The sequence below is a fragment of the Silurus meridionalis genome, chromosome 22 (assembly GCF_014805685.1).
Source record: "Silurus meridionalis isolate SWU-2019-XX chromosome 22, ASM1480568v1, whole genome shotgun sequence".
NCBI lineage: Eukaryota > Metazoa > Chordata > Actinopteri > Siluriformes > Siluridae > Silurus > Silurus meridionalis.
In genome coordinates, this window is record NC_060905.1 from 19,306,745 (window position 1) to 19,332,941 (window position 26,197).

The 26,197-nt window shown below is 28.5% G+C and overlaps 1 protein-coding gene across 1 annotated transcript in view; it reads right to left on the reverse strand.

Annotated features, from left to right (window-relative positions):
- Positions 1 to 26,197, reverse strand: part of LOC124376384 (alpha-tectorin-like) — a 40,708-nt gene that overhangs the window by 14,209 nt on the left and 302 nt on the right. The window contains exons 2-3 of the mRNA XM_046835438.1: positions 23,438 to 23,455; positions 21,542 to 21,603 (exon numbers count right to left, since the gene is read on the reverse strand). Coding sequence (XP_046691394.1) covers positions 21,542 to 21,603; positions 23,438 to 23,455 — 80 coding nt within the window. The remainder of the gene's footprint in view (positions 1 to 21,541; positions 21,604 to 23,437; positions 23,456 to 26,197) is intronic.

Consider the following 26,197-nt stretch of genomic DNA (forward strand, 5'->3'; position numbering starts at 1 on the left):
AATTTGAAAAAGTAATTTTACCAAAAAGTTTTAGTAAATGCAGGTTGTGTCTATCAGCAAAATACACAATAACTGCTTTTACACATTGTAATAAAACTTAATTAATATAATTTTACCTGGATCGACAGGTGGTGCCGCAAAAAAAACATAAAATTCATATTTAAACATATAAGATGTAGAATTTGAAAAAGTAATTTTACCAAAGAGTTTTAGTAAATGCAGGTTGTCTCTATCAGCAAAATACACAAGAACTGCTCTTACACATTGTAATAAAACTTAATATAATTTTACCTGGATCTACAGGTGGTGCTGCAAAAAAAAACATAAAATTCATATTTAAACATATAAGATTTAGAATTTGAAAAAGTAATTTTACCAAAAAGTTTTATTAAATGCAGGTTGTGTCTATCAGCAAGATACATGGGTCCTGAACTGCTCTTACAAATTGTAATAAAACTTAATATAATTTTACCTGGATCTACAGGTGGTGCTGCAAAAAAACATAACATTCATATTTAAACATATAAGATATAGACTTTGAAAAAGTAATTTTACCAAAGAGTTTTAGTAAATGCAGATTGTTCCTATCAGCAAAATACACAAGAACTGCTCTTACACATTGTAATAAAAATAATTAATATGATTTTACCTGGATCTACAGGTGGTGCTGCGAAAAAAACATAAAATTCATATTTAAACATATAAGATTTAGAATTTGAAAAAGTAATTTTACCAAAAAGTTTTAGTAAATGCAGGTTGTGTCTATCAGCAAAATACACAAGATCTGCTTTTACACATTATAATAAAACTTAGTTAATATAATTTTACCTGGATCTACAGGTGGTGCTGCAAAAAAAACATAAAATTCATATTTAAACATATAAGATTTAGAATTTGAAAAAGTAATTTTACCAAAAAGTTTTAGTAAATGCAGATTGTGTCTATCAGCAAAATACACAAGAACTGCTTTTACACATTGTAATAAAACTTAGTTAATATAATTTTACCTGGATCTACAGGTGGTGCTGCAAAAACACATAACATTCATATTTAAACATATAAGATTTAGAATTTGAAAAAGTAATTTTACCAAAAAGTTTTATTAAATGCAGGTTGTGTCTATCAGCAAAATACACAAGAACTGCTCTTACAAATTGTAATAAAACTTAATTAATATAATTTTACCTGGATCTACAGGTGGTGCTGCAAAAAACATAAAATTCATATTTAAACATATAAGATTTAGAATTTGAAAAAGTAATTTTACCCAAAAGTTTTAGTAAATGCAGGTTGTGTCTATCAGCAAGATACATGGGTCCCGAACTGCTCTTACACATTGTAATAAAACTTAATTAATATAATTTTACCTGGATCTACAGGTGGTGCTGCAAAAAACATAAAATTCATATTTAAACATATAAGATGTAGAATTTGAAAAGTAATTTTACCAAAAGTTTTAGTAAATGCAGGTTGTGTCTATCAGCAAAATACACAAGAACTGCTCTTACACATTGTAATAAAACTTAATTAATATAATTTTACCTGGATCTACAGGTGGTGCTGCAAAAAACATAAAATTCATATTTAAACATATAAGATGTAGAATTTGAAAAGTAATTTTACCAAAGAGTTTTAGTAAATGCAGGTTGTGTCTATCAGCAAGATACACAAGAACTGCTCTTACACATTGTAATAAATCTTAATTAATATAATTTTACCTGGATCTACAGGTGGTGCTGCAAAAAAAACCATAAAATTCATATTTAAACATATAAGATGTAGAATTTGAAAAGTAATTTTACCAAAAGTTTTAGTAAATGCAGGTTGTGTCTATCAGCAAAATACACAAGAACTGCTCTTACACATTGTAATAAAACTTAATTAATATAATTTTACCTGGATCTACAGGTGGTGCTTCAAAAAAACGAATAAATTCATATTTAAACACATAAGATGTAGACTTTGAAAAATTAATTTTACCAAAGAGTTTTAGTAAATGCAGGTTGTGTCTATTAGCAAAATACACAAGAACTGCTCTTACATTGTAATAAAACTAATTAATATAATTTTACCTGGATCTACAGGTGGTGCTGCAAAAAACCATAAAATTCATATTTAAACATATAAGATGTAGAATTTGAAAAAGTAATTTTACCAAAGAGTTTTAGTAAATGCAGGTTGTGTCTATTAGCAAAATACACAAGAACTGCTCTTACACATTGTAATAAAAATAATTAATATGATTTTACCTGGATCTACAGGTGGTGCTGCAAAAAAAACATAAAATTCATATTTAAACATATAAGATGTAGAATTTGAAAAAGTAATTTTACCAAAGAGTTTTAGTAAATGCAGGTTGTGTCTATCAGCAAAATACACAAGAACTGCTCTTACACATTGTAATAAAAATAATTAATACGATTTTACCTGGATCTACAGGTGGTGCTGCGAAAAAAACATAAAATTCATATTTAAACATATAAGATGTAGAATTTGAAAAAGTAATTTTACCAAAAAGTTTTAGTAAATGCAGATTGTGTCTATCAGCAAAAATACACAAGAACTGCTCTTACACATTATAATAAAACTTAGTTAATATAATTTTACCTGGATCTACAGGTGGTGCTGCAAAAAAAACATAAAATTCATATTTAAACATATAAGATTCAGAATTAGTAAAATTAATTTTATCAAAACGTTTTAGTAAATGCAGGTTGTGTCTATCAGCAAGATACATGGGTCCTGAACTGCTCTTACAAATTGTAATAAAACTTAATTAATATAATTTTACCTGGATCTACAGGTGGTGCTGCAAAAAAAACATAAAATTTATATTTAAACATATAAGATATAGACTTTGAAAAAGTAATTTTACCAAAGAGTTTTAGTAAATGCAGGTTGTGTCTATTAGCAAAATACACAAGAACTGCTCTTACACATTGTAATAAAAATAATTAATATGATTTTACCTGGATCTACAGGTGGTGCTGCGAAAAAAACATAAAATTCATATTTAAACATATAAGATGTAGAATTTGAAAAAGTAATTTTACCAAAAGTTTTAGTAAATGCAGGTTGTGTCTATCAGCAAAATACACAAGAACTGCTCTTACACATTGTAATAAAACTTAGTTAATATAATTTTACCTGGATCTACAGGTGGTGCTGCAAAAAAAACATAAAATTCATATTTAAACATATAAGATTCAGAATTAGTAAAATTAATTTTATCAAAACGTTTTAGTAAATGCAGGTTGTGTCTATCAGCAAGATACATGGGTCCTGAACTGCTCTTACACATTGTAATAAAACTTAATTAATATAATTTTACCTGGATCTACAGGTGGTGCTGCAAAAAACATAAAATTCATATTTAAACATATAAGATGTAGAATTTGAAAAATTAATTTTACCAAAAGTTTTAGTAAATGCAGGTTGTGTCTATCAGCAAAATACACAAGAACTGCTCTTACAAATTGTAATAAAACTTAATTAATATAATTTTACCTGGATCTACAGGTGGTGCTGCAAAAAAACGAAAAAATTCATATTTAAACACATAAGATGTAGAATTTGAAAAATTAATTTTACCAAAGAGTTTTAGTAAATGCAGGTTGTGTCTATCAGCAAGATACATGGGTCCCGAACTGCTCTGACACATTGTAATAAAACTTAATTAATGTAATTTTACCTGGATCTACAGGTGGTGCTGCAAAAAAAACATAAAATTCATATTTACACATATAAGATTTAGAATTTGAAAAAGTAATTTTACCAAAAAGTTTTAGTAAATGCAGATTGTGACTATCAGCAAAATACACAAGAACTGCTTTTACACATTATAATAAAACTTAGTTAATATAATTTTACCTGGATCGACAGGTGGTGCTGCAAAAAAACCATAAAATTCATATTTAAATATATAAGATGTAGAATTTGAAAAATTAATTTTACCAAAGAGTTTTAGTAAATGCAGGTTGTGTCTATCAGCTAAATACACAAGAACTGCTCTTACACATTGTAATAAAACTTAATATAATTTTACCTGGATCTACAGGTGGTGCTGCAAAAAACCATAACATTCATATTTAAACATGTAAAATGTAGAATTTGAAAAAGTAATTTTACCAAAGTGTTTTAGTAAATGCAGGTTGTGTCTATCAGCTAAATACACAAGAACTGCTCTTACACATTGTAATAAAAATAATTAATATAATTTTACCTGGATCGACAGGTGGTGCTGCAAAAAAAAACATAAAATTCATATTTAAACATGTAAGATGTAGAATTTGAAAAAGTAATTTTACCAAAGAGTTTTAGTAAATGCAGGTTGTGTCTATTAGCAAAATACACAAGAACTGCTCTTACACATTGTAATAAAAATAATTAATATGATTTTACCTGGATCTACAGGTGGTGCTGCGAAAAAAACATAAAATTCATATTTAAACATATAAGATGTAGAATTTGAAAAAGTAATTTTACCAAAAAGTTTTAGTAAATGCAGATTGTGTCTATCAGCAAAAATACACAAGAACTGCTCTTACACATTATAATAAAACTTAGTTAATATAATTTTACCTGGATCTACAGGTGGTGCTGCAAAAAAAACATAAAATTCATATTTAAACATATAAGATGTAGAATTTGAAAAAGTAATTTTACCAAAAGTTTTAGTAAATGCAGGTTGTGTCTATCAGCAAGATACATGGGTCCCGAACTGCTCTTACACATTGTAATAAAACTTAATTAATATAATTTTACCTGGATCTACAGGTGGTGCTGCAAAAAAACGATAAAATTCATATTTAAACATATAAGATGTAGAATTTGAAAAATTAATTTTACCAAAGAGTTTTAGTAAATGCAGGTTGTGTCTATCAGCAAAATACACAAGAACTGCTCTTACACATTGTAATAAAAATAATTAATACGATTTTACCTGGATCTACAGGTGGTGCTGCAAAAAAAACATAACATTCATATTTAAACATATAAGATGTAGAATTTGAAAAAGTAATTTTACCAAAAAGTTTTAGTAAATGCAGGTTGTGTCTATCAGCAAGATACATGGGTCCCGAACTGCTCTTACACATTGTAATAAAACTTAATTAATATAATTTTACCTGGATCTACAGGTGGTGCTGCAAACAAAACCATAACATTCATATTTAAACATATAAGATTTAGAATTTGAAAAAATAATTTTACCAAAGTGTTTTAGTAAATACAGGTTGTGTCTATCAGCAAAATACACAAGAACTGCTCTTACACATTGTAATAAAACTTAATTAATATAATTTTACCTGGATCTACAGGTGGTGCTGCAAAAAAAACATAAAATTCATATTTAAACATATAAGATTTAGAATTTGAAAAAGTAATTTTACCAAAAAGTTTTATTAAATGCAGGTTGTGTCTATCAGCAAAATACACAAGAACTGCTCTTACAAATTGTAATAAAACTTAATTAATATAATTTTACCTGGATCTACAGGTGGTGCTGCAAAAAAACCATAAAATTCATATTTAAACATATAAGATGTAGAATTTGAAAAAGTAATTTTACCAAAGAGTTTTAGTAAATGCAGGTTGTGTCTATCAGCAAGATACATGGGTCCCGAACTGCTCTACACATTGTAATAAAACTTAATTAATATAATTTTACCTGGATCTACAGGTGGTGCTGCAAAAAACATAAAATTCATATTTAAACATATAAGATGTAGAATTTGTAAAAGTAATTTTACCAAAAAGTTTTAGTAAATGCAGATTGTGACTATCAGCAAAATACACAAGAACTGCTTTTACACATTATAATAAAACTTAGTTAATATAATTTTACCTGGATCTACAGGTGGTGCTGCAAAAAAACGAAAAAATTCATATTTAAACACATAAGATGTAGACTTTGAAAAATTAATTTTACCAAAAGTTTTAGTAAATGCAGGTTGTGTCTATCAGCAAAATACACAAGAACTGCTCTTACACATTGTAATAAAACTTAATTAATATAATTTTACCTGGATCTACAGGTGGTGCTGCAAAAACCATAAAATTCATATTTAAACATATAAGATGTAGAATTTGAAAAGTAATTTTACCAAAGAGTTTTAGTAAATGCAGGTTGTGTCTATCAGCAAAATACACAAGAACTGCTCTTACACATTGTAATAAAACTTAATTAATATAATTTTACCTGGATCTACAGGTGGTGCTGCAAAAAACATAAAATTCATATTTAAACATATAAGATTTAGAATTTGAAAAGTAATTTTACCAAAAGTTTTAGTAAATGCAGGTTGTGTCTATCAGCAAGATACATGGGTCCCGAACTGCTCTTACACATTGTAATAAAACTTAATTAATGTAATTTTACCTGGATCGACAGGTGGTGCTGCAAAAAAACCATAAAATTCATATTTAAACATATAAGATGTAGAATTTGAAAAGTAATTTTACCAAAGAGTTTTATTAAATGCAGGTTGTGTCTATCAGCAAAATACACAAGAACTGCTCTTACACATTATAATAAAACTTAATTAATATAATTTTACCTGGATCTGCAGGTGGTGCTGCAAAAAACATAAAATTCATATTTAAACATATAAGATGTAGAATTTGAAAAGTAATTTTACCAAAAAGTTTTAGTAAATGCAGGTTGTGTCTATCAGCAAGATACATGGGTCTTGAACTGCTCTTACAAATTGTAATAAAACTTAATTAATATAATTTTACCTGGATCTACAGGTGGTGCTGCAAAAAAACCATAAAATTCATATTTAAACATATAAGATGTAGAATTTGAAAAATTAATTTTACCAAAGAGTTTTAGTAAATGCAGGTTGTGTCTATTAGCAAAATACACAAGAACTGCTCTTACACATTGTAATAAAACTAATTAATATAATTTTACCTGGATCTACAGGTGGTGCTGCAAAAAAACATAACATTCATATTTAAACATATAAGATTTAGAATTTGAAAAATTAATTTTACCAAAGAGTTTTAGTAACATGCAGGTTGTGCCTATCAGCAAGATACATGGGTCCTGAACTGCTCTAACACATTGTAATAAAACTTAATTAATATAATTTTACCTGGATCTACAGGTGGTGCTGCAAAAAAAACATAAAATTCATATTTAAACATATAAGATGTAGAATTTGAAAAGTAATTTTACCAAAAGTTTTAGTAAATGCAGGTTGTGTCTATCAGCAAAATACACAAGAACTGCTCTTACACATTATAATAAAACTTAATTAATATAATTTTACCTGGATCTACAGGTGGTGCTGCAAAAAACATAAAATTCATATTTAAACATATAAGATTTAGAATTTGAAAAGTAATTTTACCAAAAGTTTTAGTAAATGCAGATTGTGTCTATCAGCAAAATACACAAGAACTGCTCTTACACATTATAATAAAACTTAATTAATATAATTTTACCTGGATCTACAGGTGGTGCTGCAAAAAAAACATAAAATTCATATTTAAACATATAAGATTTAGAATTTGAAAAGTAATTTTACCAAAAGTTTTAGTAAATGCAGGTTGTGTCTATCAGCAAAATACACAAGAACTGCTCTTACACATTGTAATAAAACTAATTAATATAATTTTACCTGGATCTACAGGTGGTGCTGCAAAAAACATAAAATTCATATTTAAACATATAAGATGTAGAATTTGAAAAGTAATTTTACCAAAAGTTTTAGTAAATGCAGGTTGTGTCTATCAGCAAGATACATGGGTCAAGAACTGCTCTTACACATTGTAATAAAACTTAATTAATATAATTTTACCTGGATCTACAGGTGGTGCTGCAAAAAACCATAAAATTCATATTTAAACATATAAGATGTAGAATTTGAAAAGTAATTTTACCAAAGAGTTTTAGTAAATGCAGGTTGTGTCTATCAGCAAAATACACAAGAACTGCTCTTACACATTGTAATAAAACTAATTAATATAATTTTACCTGGATCTACAGGTGGTGCTGCAAAAAACATAAAATTCATATTTAAACATATAAGATGTAGAATTTGAAAAGTAATTTTACCAAAAGTTTTAGTAAATGCAGGTTGTGTCTATCAGCAAAATACACAAGAACTGCTCTTACACATTGTAATAAAACTTAATTAATATAATTTTACCTGGATCTACAGGTGGTGCTGCAAAAAACATAAAATTCATATTTAAACATATAAGATTTAGAATTTGAAAAGTAATTTTACCAAAAGTTTTAGTAAATACAGGTTGTGTCTATCAGCAAAATACACAAGAACTGCTCTTACACATTGTAATAAAACTTAATTAATATAATTTTACCTGGATCTACAGGTGGTGCTGCAAAAAACATAAAATTCATATTTAAACATATAAGATTTAGAATTTGAAAAGTAATTTTACCAAAAGTTTTAGTAAATGCAGGTTGTGTCTATCAGCAAAATACACAAGAACTGCTTTTACACATTGTAATAAAACTTAATTAATATAATTTTACCTGGATCTACAGGTGGTGCTGCAAAAAACCATAAAATTCATATTTAAACATATAAGATGTAGAATTTGAAAAATTAATTTTACCAAAGAGTTTTAGTAAATGCAGGTTGTGTCTATCAGCAAAATACACAAGAACTGCTCTACACATTGTAATAAAACTTAATTAATATAATTTTACCTGGATCTACAGGTGGTGCTGCAAAAAACATAAAATTCATATTTAAACATATAAGATGTAGAATTTGAAAAAGTAATTTTACCAAAAGTTTTAGTAAATGCAGGTTGTGTCTATCAGCAAAATACACAAGAACTGCTTTTACACATTGTAATAAAATAATTAATATAATTTTACCTGGATCTACAGGTGGTGCTGCAAAAAACATAAAATTCATATTTAAACATATAAGATGTAGAATTTGAAAAAGTAATTTTACCAAAAGTTTTAGTAAATGCAGGTTGTGTCTATCAGCAAAATACACAAGAACTGCTCTTACACATTGTAATAAAACTTAATTAATATAATTTTACCTGGATCTACAGGTGGTGCTGCAAAAAACATAAAATTCATATTTAAACATATAAGATGTAGAATTTGAAAAAGTAATTTTACCAAAGAATTTTAGTAAATGCAGATTGTGTCTATCAGCAAAATACACAAGAACTGCTTTTACACATTGTAATAAAACTTAATTAATATAATTTTACCTGGATCTACAGGTGGTGCTGCAAAAAAAACATAAAATTCATATTTAAACATATAAGATTAGAATTTGAAAAAGTAATTTTACCAAAAGTTTTAGTAAATGCAGGTTGTGTCTATCAGCAAAATACACAAGAACTGCTCTTACACATTGTAATAAAACTTAATTAATATAATTTTACCTGGATCTACAGGTGGTGCTGCAAAAAACATAAAATTCATATTTAAACATATAAGATTTAGAATTTGAAAAATTAATTTTACCAAAAGTTTTAGTAAATGCAGGTTGTGTCTATCAGCAAAATACACAGAACTGCTCTTACACATTGTAATAAAACTTAATTAATATAATTTTACCTGGATCTACAGGTGGTGCTGCAAAAAACATAAAATTCATATTTAAACATATAAGATTTAGAATTTGAAAAAGTAATTTTACCAAAAGTTTTAGTAAATGCAGGTTGTGTCTATCAGCAAAATACACAAGAACTGCTCTTACACATTATAATAAAACTTAATTAATATAATTTTACCTGGATCTACAGGTGGTGCTGCAAAAAACATAAAATTCATATTTAAACATATAAGATGTAGAATTTGAAAAAGTAATTTTACCAAAAGTTTTAGTAAATACAGGTTGTGTCTATCAGCAAAATACACAAGAACTGCTCTTACACATTGTAATAAAACTTAATTAATATAATTTTACCTGGATCTACAGGTGGTGCTGCAAAAAACATAAAATTCATATTTAAACATATAAGATGTAGAATTTGAAAAAGTAATTTTACCAAAAGTTTTAGTAAATGCAGGTTGTGTCTATCAGCAAGATACACAAGAACTGCTCTTACACATTGTAATAAAACTTAATTAATATAATTTTACCTGGATCTACAGGTGGTGCTGCAAAAAACATAAAATTCATATTTAAACATATAAGATTTAGAATTTGAAAAAGTAATTTTACCAAAAAGTTTTAGTAAATGCAGGTTGTGTCTATCAGCAAGATACACAAGAACTGCTCTTACAAATTGTAATAAAACTTAATTAATATAATTTTACCTGGATCTACAGGTGGTGCTGCAAAAAAACATAAAATTCATATTTAAACATATAAGATGTAGAATTTGAAAAAGTAATTTTACCAAAGAGTTTTAGTAAATGCAGGTTGTGTCTATCAGCAAAATACACAAGAACTGCTCTTACACATTGTAATAAAACTTAATTAATATAATTTTACCTGGATCTACAGGTGGTGCTGCAAAAAAACATAAAATTCATATTTAAACATATAAGATTTAGAATTTGAAAAAGTAATTTTACCAAAAAGTTTTATTAAATGCAGGTTGTGTCTATCAGCAAGATACATGGGTCCTGAACTGCTCTTACAAATTGTAATAAAACTTAATTAATATAATTTTACCTGGATCTACAGGTGGTGCTGCAAAAAACATAAAATTCATATTTAAACATATAAGATTTAGAATTTGAAAAAGTAATTTTACCAAAGAGTTTTAGTAAATGCAGGTTGTCTCTATCAGCAAAATACACAAGAACTGCTCTTACACATTGTAATAAAACTTAATATAATTTTACCTGGATCTACAGGTGGTGCTGCAAAAAACATAAAATTCATATTTAAACATATAAGATTAGAATTTGAAAAAGTAATTTTACCAAAAGTTTTAGTAAATGCAGGTTGTGTCTATCAGCAAAATACACAAGAACTGCTTTTACACATTGTAATAAAACTTAGTTAATATAATTTTACCTGGATCTACAGGTGGTGCTGCAAAAAACATAAAATTCATATTTAAACATATAAGATTTAGAATTTGAAAAAGTAATTTTACCAAAAAGTTTTAGTAAATGCAGGTTGTTTCTATCAGCAAGATACATGGGTCCCGAACTGCTCTTACACATTGTAATAAAACTTAGTTAATATAATTTTACCTGGATCTACAGGTGGTGCTGCAAAAAAAACATAAAATTCATATTTAAACATATAAGATTTAGAATTTGAAAAAGTAATTTTACCAAAAAGTTTTATTAAATGCAGGTTGTGTCTATCAGCAAAATACACAAGAACTGCTCTTACAAATTGTAATAAAACTTAATTAATATAATTTTACCTGGATCTACAGGTGGTGCTGCAAAAAAACGAAAAAATTCATATTTAAACACATAAGATGTAGACTTTGAAAAATTAATTTTACCAAAGAGTTTTAGTAAATGCAGGTTGTGTCTATCAGCAAGATACACAAGAACTGCTCTACACATTGTAATAAAACTTAATTAATATAATTTTACCTGGATCTACAGGTGGTGCTGCAAAAAACATAAAATTCATATTTAAACATATAAGATGTAGAATTTGAAAAGTAATTTTACCAAAAGTTTTAGTAAATGCAGATTGTGTCTATCAGCAAAATACACAAGAACTGCTTTTACACATTATAATAAAACTTAGTTAATATAATTTTACCTGGATCGACAGGTGGTGCTGCAAAAAAACCATAAAATTCATATTTAAACATATAAGATGTAGAATTTGAAAAATTAATTTTACCAAAGAGTTTTAGTAAATGCAGGTTGTGTCTATCAGCAAGATACATGGGTCCTGAACTGCTCTAACACATTGTAATAAAACTTAATTAATATAATTTTACCTGGATCTACAGGTGGTGCTGCAAAAAACATAAAATTCATATTTAAACATATAAGATGTAGAATTTGAAAAATTAATTTTACCAAAAGTTTTAGTAAATGCAGGTTGTGTCTATCAGCAAAATACACAAGAACTGCTCTTACACATTGTAATAAAACTTAATTAATATAATTTTACCTGGATCTACAGGTGGTGCTGCAAAAAACATAAAATTCATATTTAAACATATAAGATGTAGAATTTGAAAAATTAATTTTACCAAAGAGTTTTAGTAAATGCAGGTTGTGTCTATCAGCAAAATACACAAGAACTGCTCTTACACATTGTAATAAAACTAATTAATATAATTTTACCTGGATCTACAGGTGGTGCTGCAAAAAACATAAAATTCATATTTAAACATATAAGATGTAGAATTTGAAAAAGTAATTTTACCAAAAGTTTTAGTAAATGCAGGTTGTGTCTATCAGCAAAATACACAAGAACTGCTCTTACACATTGTAATAAAACTTAATTAATATAATTTTACCTGGATCTACAGGTGGTGCTGCAAAAAACCATAACATTCATATTTAAACATGTAAAATGTAGAATTTGAAAAAGTAATTTTACCAAAAGTTTTAGTAAATGCAGGTTGTGTCTATCAGCAAAATACACAAGAACTGCTCTTACACATTGTAATAAAACTTAATTAATATAATTTTACCTGGATCTACAGGTGGTGCTGCAAAAAAACATAAAATTCATATTTAAACATATAAGATGTAGAATTTGAAAAAGTAATTTTACCAAAAAGTTTTAGTAAATGCAGATTGTGTCTATCAGCAAAATACACAAGAACTGCTTTTACACATTGTAATAAAACTTAATTAATATAATTTTACCTGGATCGACAGGTGGTGCTGCAAAAAAACCATAAAATTCATATTTAAACATATAAGATGTAGAATTTGAAAAATTAATTTTACCAAAAGTTTTAGTAAATGCAGGTTGTGTCTATCAGCAAAATACATGGGTCAAGAACTGCTCTTACACATTGTAATAAAACTTAATTAATATAATTTTACCTGGATCTACAGGTGGTGCTGCAAAAAAAACATAAAATTCATATTTAAACATATAAGATGTAGAATTTGAAAAAGTAATTTTACCAAAGAGTTTTAGTAAATGCAGGTTGTGTCTATCAGCAAAATACACAAGAACTGCTCTTACACATTGTAATAAAACTTAATTAATATAATTTTACCTGGATCTACAGGTGGTGCTGCAAAAAACATAAAATTCATATTTAAACATATAAGATGTAGAATTTGAAAAAGTAATTTTACCAAAAAGTTTTAGTAAATGCAGATTGTGTCTATCAGCAAAAATACACAAGATCTGCTTTTACACATTATAATAAAACTTAATTAATATAATTTTACCTGGATCTACAGGTGGTGCTGCAAAAAAACATAAAATTCATATTTAAACATATAAGATTTAGAATTTGAAAAATTAATTTTATCAAAACGTTTTAGTAAATGCAGGTTGTGTCTATCAGCAAGATACATGGGTCCTGAACTGCTCTTACACATTGTAATAAAACTTAGTTAATATAATTTTACCTGGATCTACAGGTGGTGCTGCAAAAAAAACATAAAATTCATATTTAAACATATAAGATTTAGAATTTGAAAAAGTAATTTTACCAAAAAGTTTTAGTAAATGCAGGTTGTGTCTATCAGCAAAATACACAAGAACTGCTCTTACACATTATAATAAAACTTAATTAATATAATTTTACCTGGATCTACAGGTGGTGCTGCAAAAAAACCATAAAATTCATATTTAAACACATAAGATGTAGAATTTGAAAAATTAATTTTACCAAAGAGTTTTAGTAAATGCAGGTTGTGTCTATCAGCAAAATACACAAGAACTGCTCTTACACATTGTAATAAAACTTAATTAATATGATTTTACCTGGATCTACAGGTGGTGCTGCAAAAAACATAAAATTCATATTTAAACATATAAGATTTAGAATTTGAAAAGTAATTTTACCAAAAGTTTTAGTAAATGCAGGTTGTGTCTATCAGCAAGATACATGGGTCCTGAACTGCTCTAACACATTGTAATAAATCTTAATTAATATAATTTTACCTGGATCTACAGGTGGTGCTGCAAAAAACATAAAATTCATATTTAAACATATAAGATGTAGAATTTGAAAAAGTAATTTTACCAAAGAGTTTTAGTAAATGCAGGTTGTGTCTATCAGCAAAATACACAAGAACTGCTCTTACACATTGTAATAAAACTTAATTAATATAATTTTACCTGGATCGACAGGTGGTGCTGCAAAAAAAACATAAAATTCATATTTAAACATATAAGATGTAGAATTTGAAAAAGTAATTTTACCAAAGTGTTTTAGTAAATGCAGGTTGTGTCTATCAGCTAAATACACAAGAACTGCTCTTACACATTGTAATAAAACTTAATTAATATAATTTTACCTGGATCTACAGGTGGTGCTGCAAAAAACATAAAATTCATATTTAAACATGTAAGATGTAGAATTTGAAAAAGTAATTTTACCAAAAAGTTTTAGTAAATGCAGGTTGTGTCTATCAGCAAGATACATGGGTCCCGAACTGCTCTTACACATTGTAATAAAACTTAATTAATATAATTTTACCTGGATCTACAGGTGGTGCTGCAAAAAACATAAAATTCATATTTAAACATAAGATGTAGAATTTGAAAAATTAATTTTACCAAAGAGTTTTAGTAAATGCAGGTTGTGTCTATTAGCAAAATACACAAGAACTGCTCTTACACATTGTAATAAAAATAATTAATATAATTTTACCTGGATCTACAGGTGGTGCTGCAAAAAACATAAAATTCATATTTAAACATATAAGATGTAGAATTTGAAAAATTAATTTTACCAAAGAGTTTTAGTAAATGCAGGTTGTGTCTATCAGCAAAATACATGGGTCCTGAACTGCTCTTACACATTGTAATAAAACTTAATTAATATAATTTTACCTGGATCTACAGGTGGTGCTGCAAAAAACCATAAAATTCATATTTAAACATATAAGATGTAGAATTTGAAAAAGTAATTTTACCAAAAAGTTTTAGTAAATGCAGGTTGTGTCTATCAGCAAAATACACAAGAACTGCTCTTACACATTGTAATAAAACTTAATTAATATAATTTTACCTGGATCTACAGGTGGTGCTGCAAAAAACATAAAATTCATATTTAAACATATAAGATGTAGAATTTGAAAAAGTAATTTTACCAAAAGTTTTAGTAAATGCAGGTTGTGTCTATCAGCAAAATACATGGGTCCGAACTGCTCTTACACATTGTAATAAAACTTAATTAATATAATTTTACCTGGATCTACAGGTGGTGCTGCAAAAAACATAAAATTCATATTTAAACATATAAGATGTAGAATTTGAAAAAGTAATTTTACCAAAGAGTTTTAGTAAATGCAGGTTGTGTCTATCAGCAAAATACACAAGAACTGCTCTTACACATTATAATAAAACTTATTAATATAATTTTACCTGGATCTACAGGTGGTGCTGCAAAAAACATAAAATTCATATTTAAACATATAAGATGTAGAATTTGAAAAAGTAATTTTACCAAAAAGTTTTAGTAAATGCAGGTTGTGTCTATCAGCAAGATACATGGGTCCCGAACTGCTCTTACACATTGTAATAAAACTTAGTTAATATAATTTTACCTGGATCTACAGGTGGTGCTGCAAAAAACATAAAATTCATATTTAAACATATAAGATTTAGAATTTGAAAAGTAATTTTACCAAAGTGTTTTAGTAAATACAGGTTGTGTCTATCAGCAAAATACACAAGAACTGCTCTTACACATTGTAATAAAACTTAATTAATATAATTTTACCTGGATCTACAGGTGGTGCTGCAAAAAAACATAAAATTCATATTTAAACATATAAGATTTAGAATTTGAAAAGTAATTTTACCAAAAGTTTTAGTAAATACAGGTTGTGTCTATCAGCAAAATACACAAGAACTGCTCTTACACATTGTAATAAAACTTAATTAATATAATTTTACCTGGATCTACAGGTGGTGCTGCAAAAAACAAAAATTCATATTTAAACATATAAGATGTAGAATTTGAAAAGTAATTTTACCAAAAGTTTTAGTAAATGCAGGTTGTGTCTATCAGCAAAATACATGGGTCCCGAACTGCTCTTACACATTGTAATAAAACTTAATTAATATAATTTTACCTGGATCTACAGGTGGTGCTGCAAAAAACATAAAATTCATATTTAAACATATAAGATGTAGAATTTGAAAAGTAATTTTACCAAAAGTTTTAGTAAATGCAGGTTGTGTCTATCAGCAAAATACACAAGAACTGCTTTTACACATTATAATAAAACTTAGTTAATATAATTTTACCTGGATCTACAGGTGGTGCTGCAAAAAACGAAAAATTCATATTTAAACATATAAGATGTAGAATTTGAAAAATTAATTTTACCAAAAGTTTTAGTAAATGCAGGTTGTGTCTATCAGCAAAATACACAAGAACTGCTCTTACACATTGTAATAAAACTTAATTAATATAATTTTACCTGGATCTACAGGTGGTGCTGCAAAAAACATAAAATTCATATTTAAACATATAAGATGTAGAATTTGAAAAGTAATTTTACCAAAGAGTTTTAGTAAATGCAGGTTGTGTCTATCAGCAAGATACATGGGTCCTGAACTGCTCTACACATTGTAATAAAACTTAATTAATATAATTTTACCTGGATCTACAGGTGGTGCTGCAAAAAACATAAAATTCATATTTAAACATATAAGATTTAGAATTTGAAAAGTAATTTTACCAAAAGTTTTAGTAAATGCAGGTTGTGTCTATCAGCAAAATACACAAGAACTGCTTTTACACATTGTAATAAAACTTAATTAATATAATTTTACCTGGATCTACAGGTGGTGCTGCAAAAAACCATAAAATTCATATTTAAACATATAAGATGTAGAATTTGAAAAATTAATTTTACCAAAGAGTTTTAGTAAATGCAGGTTGTGTCTATCAGCAAAATACACAAGAACTGCTCTTACACATTATAATAAAACTTAATTAATATAATTTTACCTGGATCTACAGGTGGTGCTGCAAAAAACATAAAATTCATATTTAAACATATAAGATGTAGAATTTGAAAAGTAATTTTACCAAAAGTTTTAGTAAATGCAGGTTGTGTCTATCAGCAAAATACACAAGAACTGCTTTTACACATTGTAATAAAACTTAATTAATATAATTTTACCTGGATCTACAGGTGGTGCTGCAAAAAACATAAAATTCATATTTAAACATATAAGATGTAGAATTTGAAAAATTAATTTTACCAAAGAGTTTTAGTAAATGCAGGTTGTGTCTATCAGCAAAATACACAAGAACTGCTCTTACACATTGTAATAAAACTTAATTAATATAATTTTACCTGGATCTACAGGTGGTGCTGCAAAAAACATAAAATTCATATTTAAACATATAAGATTTAGAATTTGAAAAATTAATTTTACCAAAAGTTTTAGTAAATGCAGGTTGTGTCTATCAGCAAAAATACAAGAACTGCTCTTACACATTGTAATAAAACTTAATTAATATAATTTTACCTGGATCTACAGGTGGTGCTGCAAAAAACATAAAATTCATATTTAAACATATAAGATGTAGAATTTGAAAAGTAATTTTACCAAAAGTTTTAGTAAATGCAGGTTGTGTCTATCAGCAAAATACACAAGAACTGCTTTTACACATTGTAATAAAACTTAATTAATATAATTTTACCTGGATCTACAGGTGGTGCTGCAAAAAAACATAAAATTCATATTTAAACATATAAGATGTAGAATTTGAAAAGTAATTTTACCAAAAGTTTTAGTAAATGCAGATTGTGTCTATCAGCAAAATACACAAGAACTGCTCTTACACATTATAATAAAACTTAATTAATATAATTTTACCTGGATCTACAGGTGGTGCTGCAAAAAACATAAAATTCATATTTAAACATATAAGATTTAGAATTTGAAAAGTAATTTTACCAAAAGTTTTAGTAAATGCAGGTTGTGTCTATCAGCAAAATACACAAGAACTGCTCTTACACATTGTAATAAAACTTAATTAATATAATTTTACCTGGATCTACAGGTGGTGCTGCAAAAAACATAAAATTCATATTTAAACATAAGATGTAGAATTTGAAAAGTAATTTTACCAAAGAGTTTTAGTAAATGCAGGTTGTGTCTATCAGCAAGATACATGGGTCCTGAACTGCTCTTACACATTGTAATAAAACTTAATTAATATAATTTTACCTGGATCTACAGGTGGTGCTGCAAAAAACATAAAATTCATATTTAAACACATAAGATGTAGAATTTGAAAAGTAATTTTACCAAAAGTTTTAGTAAATGCAGGTTGTGTCTATCAGCAAAATACACAAGAACTGCTCTTACACATTGTAATAAAACTAATTAATATAATTTTACCTGGATCTACAGGTGGTGCTGCAAAAAAACATAAAATTCATATTTAAACATATAAGATTTAGAATTTGAAAAGTAATTTTACCAAAAGTTTTAGTAAATGCAGGTTGTGTCTATCAGCAAAATACACAAGAACTGCTCTTACACATTGTAATAAAACTTAATTAATATAATTTTACCTGGATCTACAGGTGGTGCTGCAAAAAACATAAAATTCATATTTAAACATATAAGATTTAGAATTTGAAAAGTAATTTTACCAAAGTGTTTTAGTAAATGCAGGTTGTGTCTATCAGCAAAATACACAAGAACTGCTTTTACACATTGTAATAAAACTTAATTAATATAATTTTACCTGGATCTACAGGTGGTGCTGCAAAAAACAAAAATTCATATTTAAACATATAAGATTTAGAATTTGAAAAGTAATTTTACCAAAAGTTTTAGTAAATGCAGGTTGTGTCTATCAGCAAAATACACAAGAACTGCTCTTACACATTGTAATAAAACTTAATTAATATAATTTTACCTGGATCTACAGGTGGTGCTGCAAAAAACGAAAAATTCATATTTAAACATATAAGATGTAGAATTTGAAAATTAATTTTACCAAAGAGTTTTAGTAAATGCAGGTTGTGTCTATCAGCAAGATACATGGGTCCCGAACTGCTCTTACACATTGTAATAAAACTTAATTAATATAATTTTACCTGGATCTACAGGTGGTGCTGCAAAAAACATAAAATTCATATTTAAACATATAAGATGTAGAATTTGAAAAGTAATTTTACCAAAAGTTTTAGTAAATGCAGGTTGTGTCTATCAGCAAAATACACAAGAACTGCTTTTACACATTGTAATAAAACTTAATTAATATAATTTTACCTGGATCTACAGGTGGTGCTGCAAAAAACATAAAATTCATATTTAAACATATAAGATTTAGAATTTGAAAAGTAATTTTACCAAAAGTTTTAGTAAATGCAGGTTGTGTCTATTAGCAAAATACACAAGAACTGCTCTTACACATTGTAATAAAACTTAATTAATATAATTTTACCTGGATCTACAGGTGGTGCTGCAAAAAACATAAAATTCATATTTAAACATATAAGATGTAGAATTTGAAAAGTAATTTTACCAAAAGTTTTAGTAAATGCAGGTTGTGTCTATCAGCAAAATACACAAGAACTGCTCTTACACATTGTAATAAAACTTAATTAATATAATTTTACCTGGATCTACAGGTGGTGCTGCAAAAAACATAAAATTCATATTTAAACATATAAGATTTAGAATTTGAAAAGTAATTTTACCAAAAGTTTTAGTAAATGCAGGTTGTGTCTATCAGCAAAATACACAAGAACTGCTCTTACACATTGTAATAAAACTTAATTAATATAATTTTACCTGGATCTACAGGTGGTGCTGCAAAAAACATAAAATTCATATTTAAACACATAAGATGTAGAATTTGAAAATTAATTTTACCAAAAGTTTTAGTAAATACAGGTTGTGTCTATCAGCAAAATACACAAGAACTGCTTTTACACATTGTAATAAAACTTAATTAATATAATTTTACCTGGATCTACAGGTGGTGCTGCAAAAACAAAAATTCATATTTAAACATATAAGATTTAGAATTTGAAAATTAATTTTACCAAAAGTTTTAGTAAATGCAGGTTGTGTCTATCAGCAAAATACACAAGAACTGCTCTTACACATTGTAATAAAACTTAATTAATATAATTTTACCTGGATCTACAGGTGGTGCTGCAAAAAAACATAAAATTCATATTTAAACATATAAGATTTAGAATTTGAAAAAGTAATTTTACCAAAAAGTTTTAGTAAATGCAGGTTGTGTCTATCAGCAAAATACACAAGAACTGCTCTTACACATTATAATAAAACTTAATTAATATAATTTTACCTGGATCTACAGGTGGTGCTGCAAAAAACCATAAAATTCATATTTAAACATATAAGATGTAGAATTTGAAAATTAATTTTACCAAAAGTTTTAGTAAATGCAGGTTGTGTCTATCAGCAAGATACATGGGTCCTGAACTGCTCTTACAAATTGTAATAAAACTTAATTAATATAATTTTACCTGGATCTACAGGTGGTGCTGCAAAAAACATAAAATTCATATTTAAACATATAAGATGTAGAATTTGAAAAAGTAATTTTACCAAAAAGTTTTAGTAAATGCAGGTTGTGTCTATCAGCAAGATACATGGGTCCGAACTGCTCTTACACATTGTAATAAAACTTAATTAATATAATTTTACCTGGATCTACAGGTGGTGCTGCAAAAAACATAAAATTCATATTTAAACATATAAGATGTAGAATTTGAAAAATTAATTTTACCAAAGAGTTTTAGTAAATGCAGGTTGTGTCTATCAGCAAAATACACAAGAACTGCTCTTACATTGTAATAAAACTTAATTAATATAATTTTACCTGGATCTACAGGTGGTGCTGCAAAAAAACCATAAAATTCATATTTAAACATATAAGATGTAGAATTTGAAAAAGTAATTTTACCAAAGAGTTTTATTAAATGCAGGTTGTGTCTATCAGCAAAATACACAAGAACTGCTCTTACACATTATAATAAAACTTAATTAATATAATTTTACCTGGATCTACAGGTGGTGCTGCAAAAAAAACATAAAATTCATATTTAAACATATAAGATGTAGAATTTGAAAAAGTAATTTTACCAAAAAGTTTTAGTAAATGCAGGTTGTGTCTATCAGCAAAATACACAAGAACTGCTCTTACAAATTGTAATAAAACTTAATTAATATAATTTTACCTGGATCTACAGGTGGTGCTGCAAAAAAACGAAAAAATTCATATTTAAACACATAAGATGTAGAATTTGAAAAATTAATTTTACCAAAGAGTTTTAGTAAATGCAGGTTGTGTCTATTAACAAAATACACAAGAACTGCTCTTACACATTGTAATAAAAATAATTAATATAATTTTACCTGGATCTACAGGTGGTGCTGCAAAAAAACATAACATTCATATTTAAACATATAAGATTTAGAATTTGAAAAATTAATTTTACCAAAGAGTTTTAGTAACATGCAGGTTGTGCCTATCAGCAAGATACATGGGTCCTGAACTGCTCTAACACATTGTAATAAATCTTAATTAATATAATTTTACCTGGATCTACAGGTGGTGCTGCAAAAAAAATCCATAAAATTCATATTTAAACATATAAGATGTAGAATTTGAAAAAGTAATTTTACCAAAAAGTTTTAGTAAATGCAGGTTGTGTCTATCAGCAAAATACACAATAACTGCTTTTACACATTATAATAAAACTTAGTTAATATAATTTTACCTGGATCTACAGGTGGTGCTGCAAAAAAAACATAAGATTCATATTTAAACATATAAGATTTAGAATTTGAAAAAGTAATTTTACCAAAGAGTTTTAGTAAATGCAGGTTGTGTCTATTAGCAAAATACACAAGAACTGCTCTTACACATTGTAATAAAACTTAATTAATATAATTTTACCTGGATCTACAGGTGGTGCTGCAAAAAACATAAAATTCATATTTAAACATATAAGATGTAGAATTTGAAAAGTAATTTTACCAAAAGTTTTAGTAAATGCAGATTGTGTCTATCAGCAAAATACACAAGAACTGCTCTTACACATTATAATAAAACTTAATTAATATAATTTTACCTGGATCTACAGGTGGTGCTGCAAAAAACATAACATTCATATTTAAACATATAAGATTTAGAATTTGAAAAGTAATTTTACCAAAAGTTTTAGTAAATGCAGGTTGTGTCTATCAGCAAAATACACAAGAACTGCTCTTACACATTGTAATAAAACTTAATTAATATAATTTTACCTGGATCTACAGGTGGTGCTGCAAAAAACATAAAATTCATATTTAAACATATAAGATGTAGAATTTGAAAAGTAATTTTACCAAAAGTTTTAGTAAATGCAGGTTGTGTCTATCAGCAAGATACATGGGTCTTGAACTGCTCTTACAAATTGAAATAAAACTTAATTAATATAATTTTACCTGGATCTACAGGTGGTGCTGCAAAAAACATAAAATTCATATTTAAACACATAAGATGTAGAATTTGAAAAATTAATTTTACCAAGAGTTTTAGTAAATGCAGGTTGTGTCTATTAGCAAAATACATGGGTCCTGAACTGCTCTACACATTGTAATAAAACTTAATTAATATAATTTTACCTGGATCTACAGGTGGTGCTGCAAAAAACATAAAATTTATATTTAAACATATAAGATGTAGAATTTGAAAAGTAATTTTACCAAAGAGTTTTAGTAAATGCAGGTTGTGTCTATCAGCAAGATACATGGGTCCCGAACTGCTCTTACACATTGTAATAAAACTTAGTTAATATAATTTTACCTGGATCTACAGGTGGTGCTGCAAAAAACATAAAATTCATATTTAAACACATAAGATGTAGAATTTGAAAAATTAATTTTACCAAAGAGTTTTAGTAAATGCAGGTTGTGTCTATTAGCAAAATACATGGGTCCTGAACTGCTCGTACAAATTGTAATAAAACTTAATTAATATAATTTTACCTGGATCTACAGGTGGTGCTGCAAAAAAACCATAAAATTTATATTTAAACATATAAGATATAGACTTTGAAAAAGTAATTTTACCAAAGAGTTTTAGTAAATGCAGGTTGTGTCTATCAGCAAGATACATGGGTCCCGAACTGCTTTTACACATTGTAATAAAACTTAGTTAATATAATTTTACCTGGATCTACAGGTGGTGCTGCAAAAAAACATAACATTCATATTTAAACATATAAGATTTAGAATTTGAAAAAGTAATTTTACCAAAGTGTTTTAGTAAATACAGGTTGTGTCTATCAGCAAAATACACAAGAACTACTCTTACACATTGTAATAAAACTTAATTAATATAATTGTACCTGGATCTGCAGGTGGTGCTGCAAAAAAAAAATTAAATTTATATTTAAACATATAAGATTCAGAATTTAAAAAAGTAATTTTACCAAAAGGTTTTATTAAATACAGGTTGTGTCTATCAGCAAAATACACAAGAACTGCTCTTACAAATTGTAATAAAACTTAATTAATATAATTTTACCTGGATCTACAGGTGGTGCTGCAAAAAAACGAAAAAATTCATATTTAAACACATAAGATGTAGACTTTGAAAATTTAATTTTACCAAAGAGTTTTAGTAAATGCAGGTTGTGTCTATCAGCAAAATACACAAGAACTGCTTTTACACATTATAATAAAACTTAGTTAATATAATTTTACCTGGATCTACAGGTGGTGCTGCAAAAAAAACATAACATTTATATTTAAACATATAAGATTTAGAATTTGAAAAAGTAATTTTACCAAAAAGTTTTATTAAATGCAGGTTGTGTCTATCAGCAAGATACATGGGTCCTGAACTGCTCTTACAAATTGTAATAAAACTTAATTAATATAATTTTACCTGGATCTACAGGTGGTGCTGCAAAAAAACGAAAAAATTCATATTTAAACACATAAGATGTAGACTTTGAAAAATTAATTTTACCAAAGAGTTTTAGTAAATGCAGGTTGTGTCTATCAGCAAAATACACAAGAACTGCTTTTACACATTATAATAAAACTTAGTTAATATAATTTTACCTGGATCTACAGGTGGTGCTGCAAAAAAAACATAACATTTATATTTAAACATATAAGATTTAGAATTTGAAAAAGTAATTTTACCAAAAAGTTTTATTAAATGCAGGTTGTGTCTATCAGCAAGATACATGGGTCCTGAACTGCTCTTACAAATTGTAATAAAACTTAATTAATATAATTTTACCTGGATCTACAGGTGGTGCTGCAAAAAAACGAAAAAATTCATATTTAAACACATAAGATGTAGACTTTGAAAATTAATTTTACCAAAGAGTTTTAGTAAATGCAGGTTGTGTCTATCAGCAAGATACATGGGTCCCGAACTGCTCTGACGCATTGTAATAAAACTTAATTAATATAATTTTACCTGGATCTACAGGTGGTGCTGCAAAAAAAACATAAAATTCATATTTAAACATATAAGATGTAGAATTTGAAAAAGTAATTTTACCAAAAAGTTTTAGTAAATGCAGATTGTGTCTATCAGCAAAATACACAAGAACTGCTTTTACACATTATAATAAAACTTAGTTAATATAATTTTACCTGGATCGACAGGTGGTGCTGCAAAAAAACCATAAAATTCATATTTAAACATATAAGATGTAGAATTTGAAAAATTAATTTTACCAAAGAGTTTTAGTAAATGCAGGTTGTGTCTATCAGCAAGATACATGGGTCCCGAACTGCTCTGACACATTGTAATAAAACTTAATTAATATAATTTTACCTGGATCTACAGGTGGTGCTGCAAAAAAAACATAAAATTCATATTTACACATATAAGATGTAGACTTTGAAAAATTAATTTTACCAATGAGTTTTAGTAAATGCAGGTTGTGTCTATTAGCAAAATACACAAGAACGTCTCAAGGTTACGAACGTAACCCTAGTTCCCCGAGGGAACGAGACGCTGCGTCGAAACGCTATGGGAACGCCCCTGCGTGACCACGCTCTGAACCACGTGTGAAATCTAGCCAATAGGCAAGCCGTGACGTCATAGACAGGCGACGTCGCGTAAACCAGGAAGCTACAAGATGGCTGTGCGGTGGTAGCGACATTAGCTTCTGCAAAGAGAGAAGGTAAGCGCCGCGGGATGCAGGGAGTGTGGCGCGGAGCGCGCGTCTCGTTCCTCGGGGAACTAGGGTTACGTTTGTAACCTTGAGACGTTCCCCTTCAGGAACTCGAGCTGCGTCGAAACGCTATGGGAACGAGTGTCCAATCACGCCACACTGACCAGACCCTGCCAAAGAGTGAGGGCCTCGGCACCAGCACGTAGGACAGAGGAGCCCAGGGTGGCTCTGAGGTCGAGGCCATAGAACCTGACAAAGGTCAGCGGGTGGACCAACCCGGCGTCACAGACGTCCGGAGTGACACTCATGTGCACCCGGCCGCAGAGGCCGCCACACTCCGGCGGGGCGAGCCCTGACCGCGATCGGAGCGGGGACCAGGACTCGCAGCCGAACAACTGCACTAACCACCTCCAAGGACTCGTCCTGTGGAGATAATCACCCAGTGCTCGCACTGGACACAGCCGGGTCTCGTAACCCCTGGTCGGGGGCTATAACAGAGGAGGGCAGAATGCCTGTAACACGACACATCGTGTGGGAGCACCCGGCCTCGTGTAAGAACACTCTGGGCACGCCAGGGGGCAACTCCAGGTGCGACGAGGCAACTGCCAAGTCCTAGACAGGCACTCTGAGTCGTGACCTGGGCCACAGCCTCCGGGCGCCGCGGAGGAAACGTGTCACCAATGGGACCTACCCAGCGAACACGGAAACCCTCAGGGTCGATGGGGTTAACCCTGCGGCAAACTGTACCTGCAAAAACACCAGAACTGAACCGACCGGGCAGTCATCTGGGTCCAAGTCATGGTGCTCACACCGTGACGCGAACAGTCGCCATCGTGCAGCGTACGACCTCCTCATGGAGGGAGCTCTGGAGTGGAGAGGGGCCTCTACTACCTCGGTAGAGAGAACAGCCGCTACAAACTGTGTCCCCTCAGGGGCCACAGGCTCCACAACACCGGGCGGGGGTGA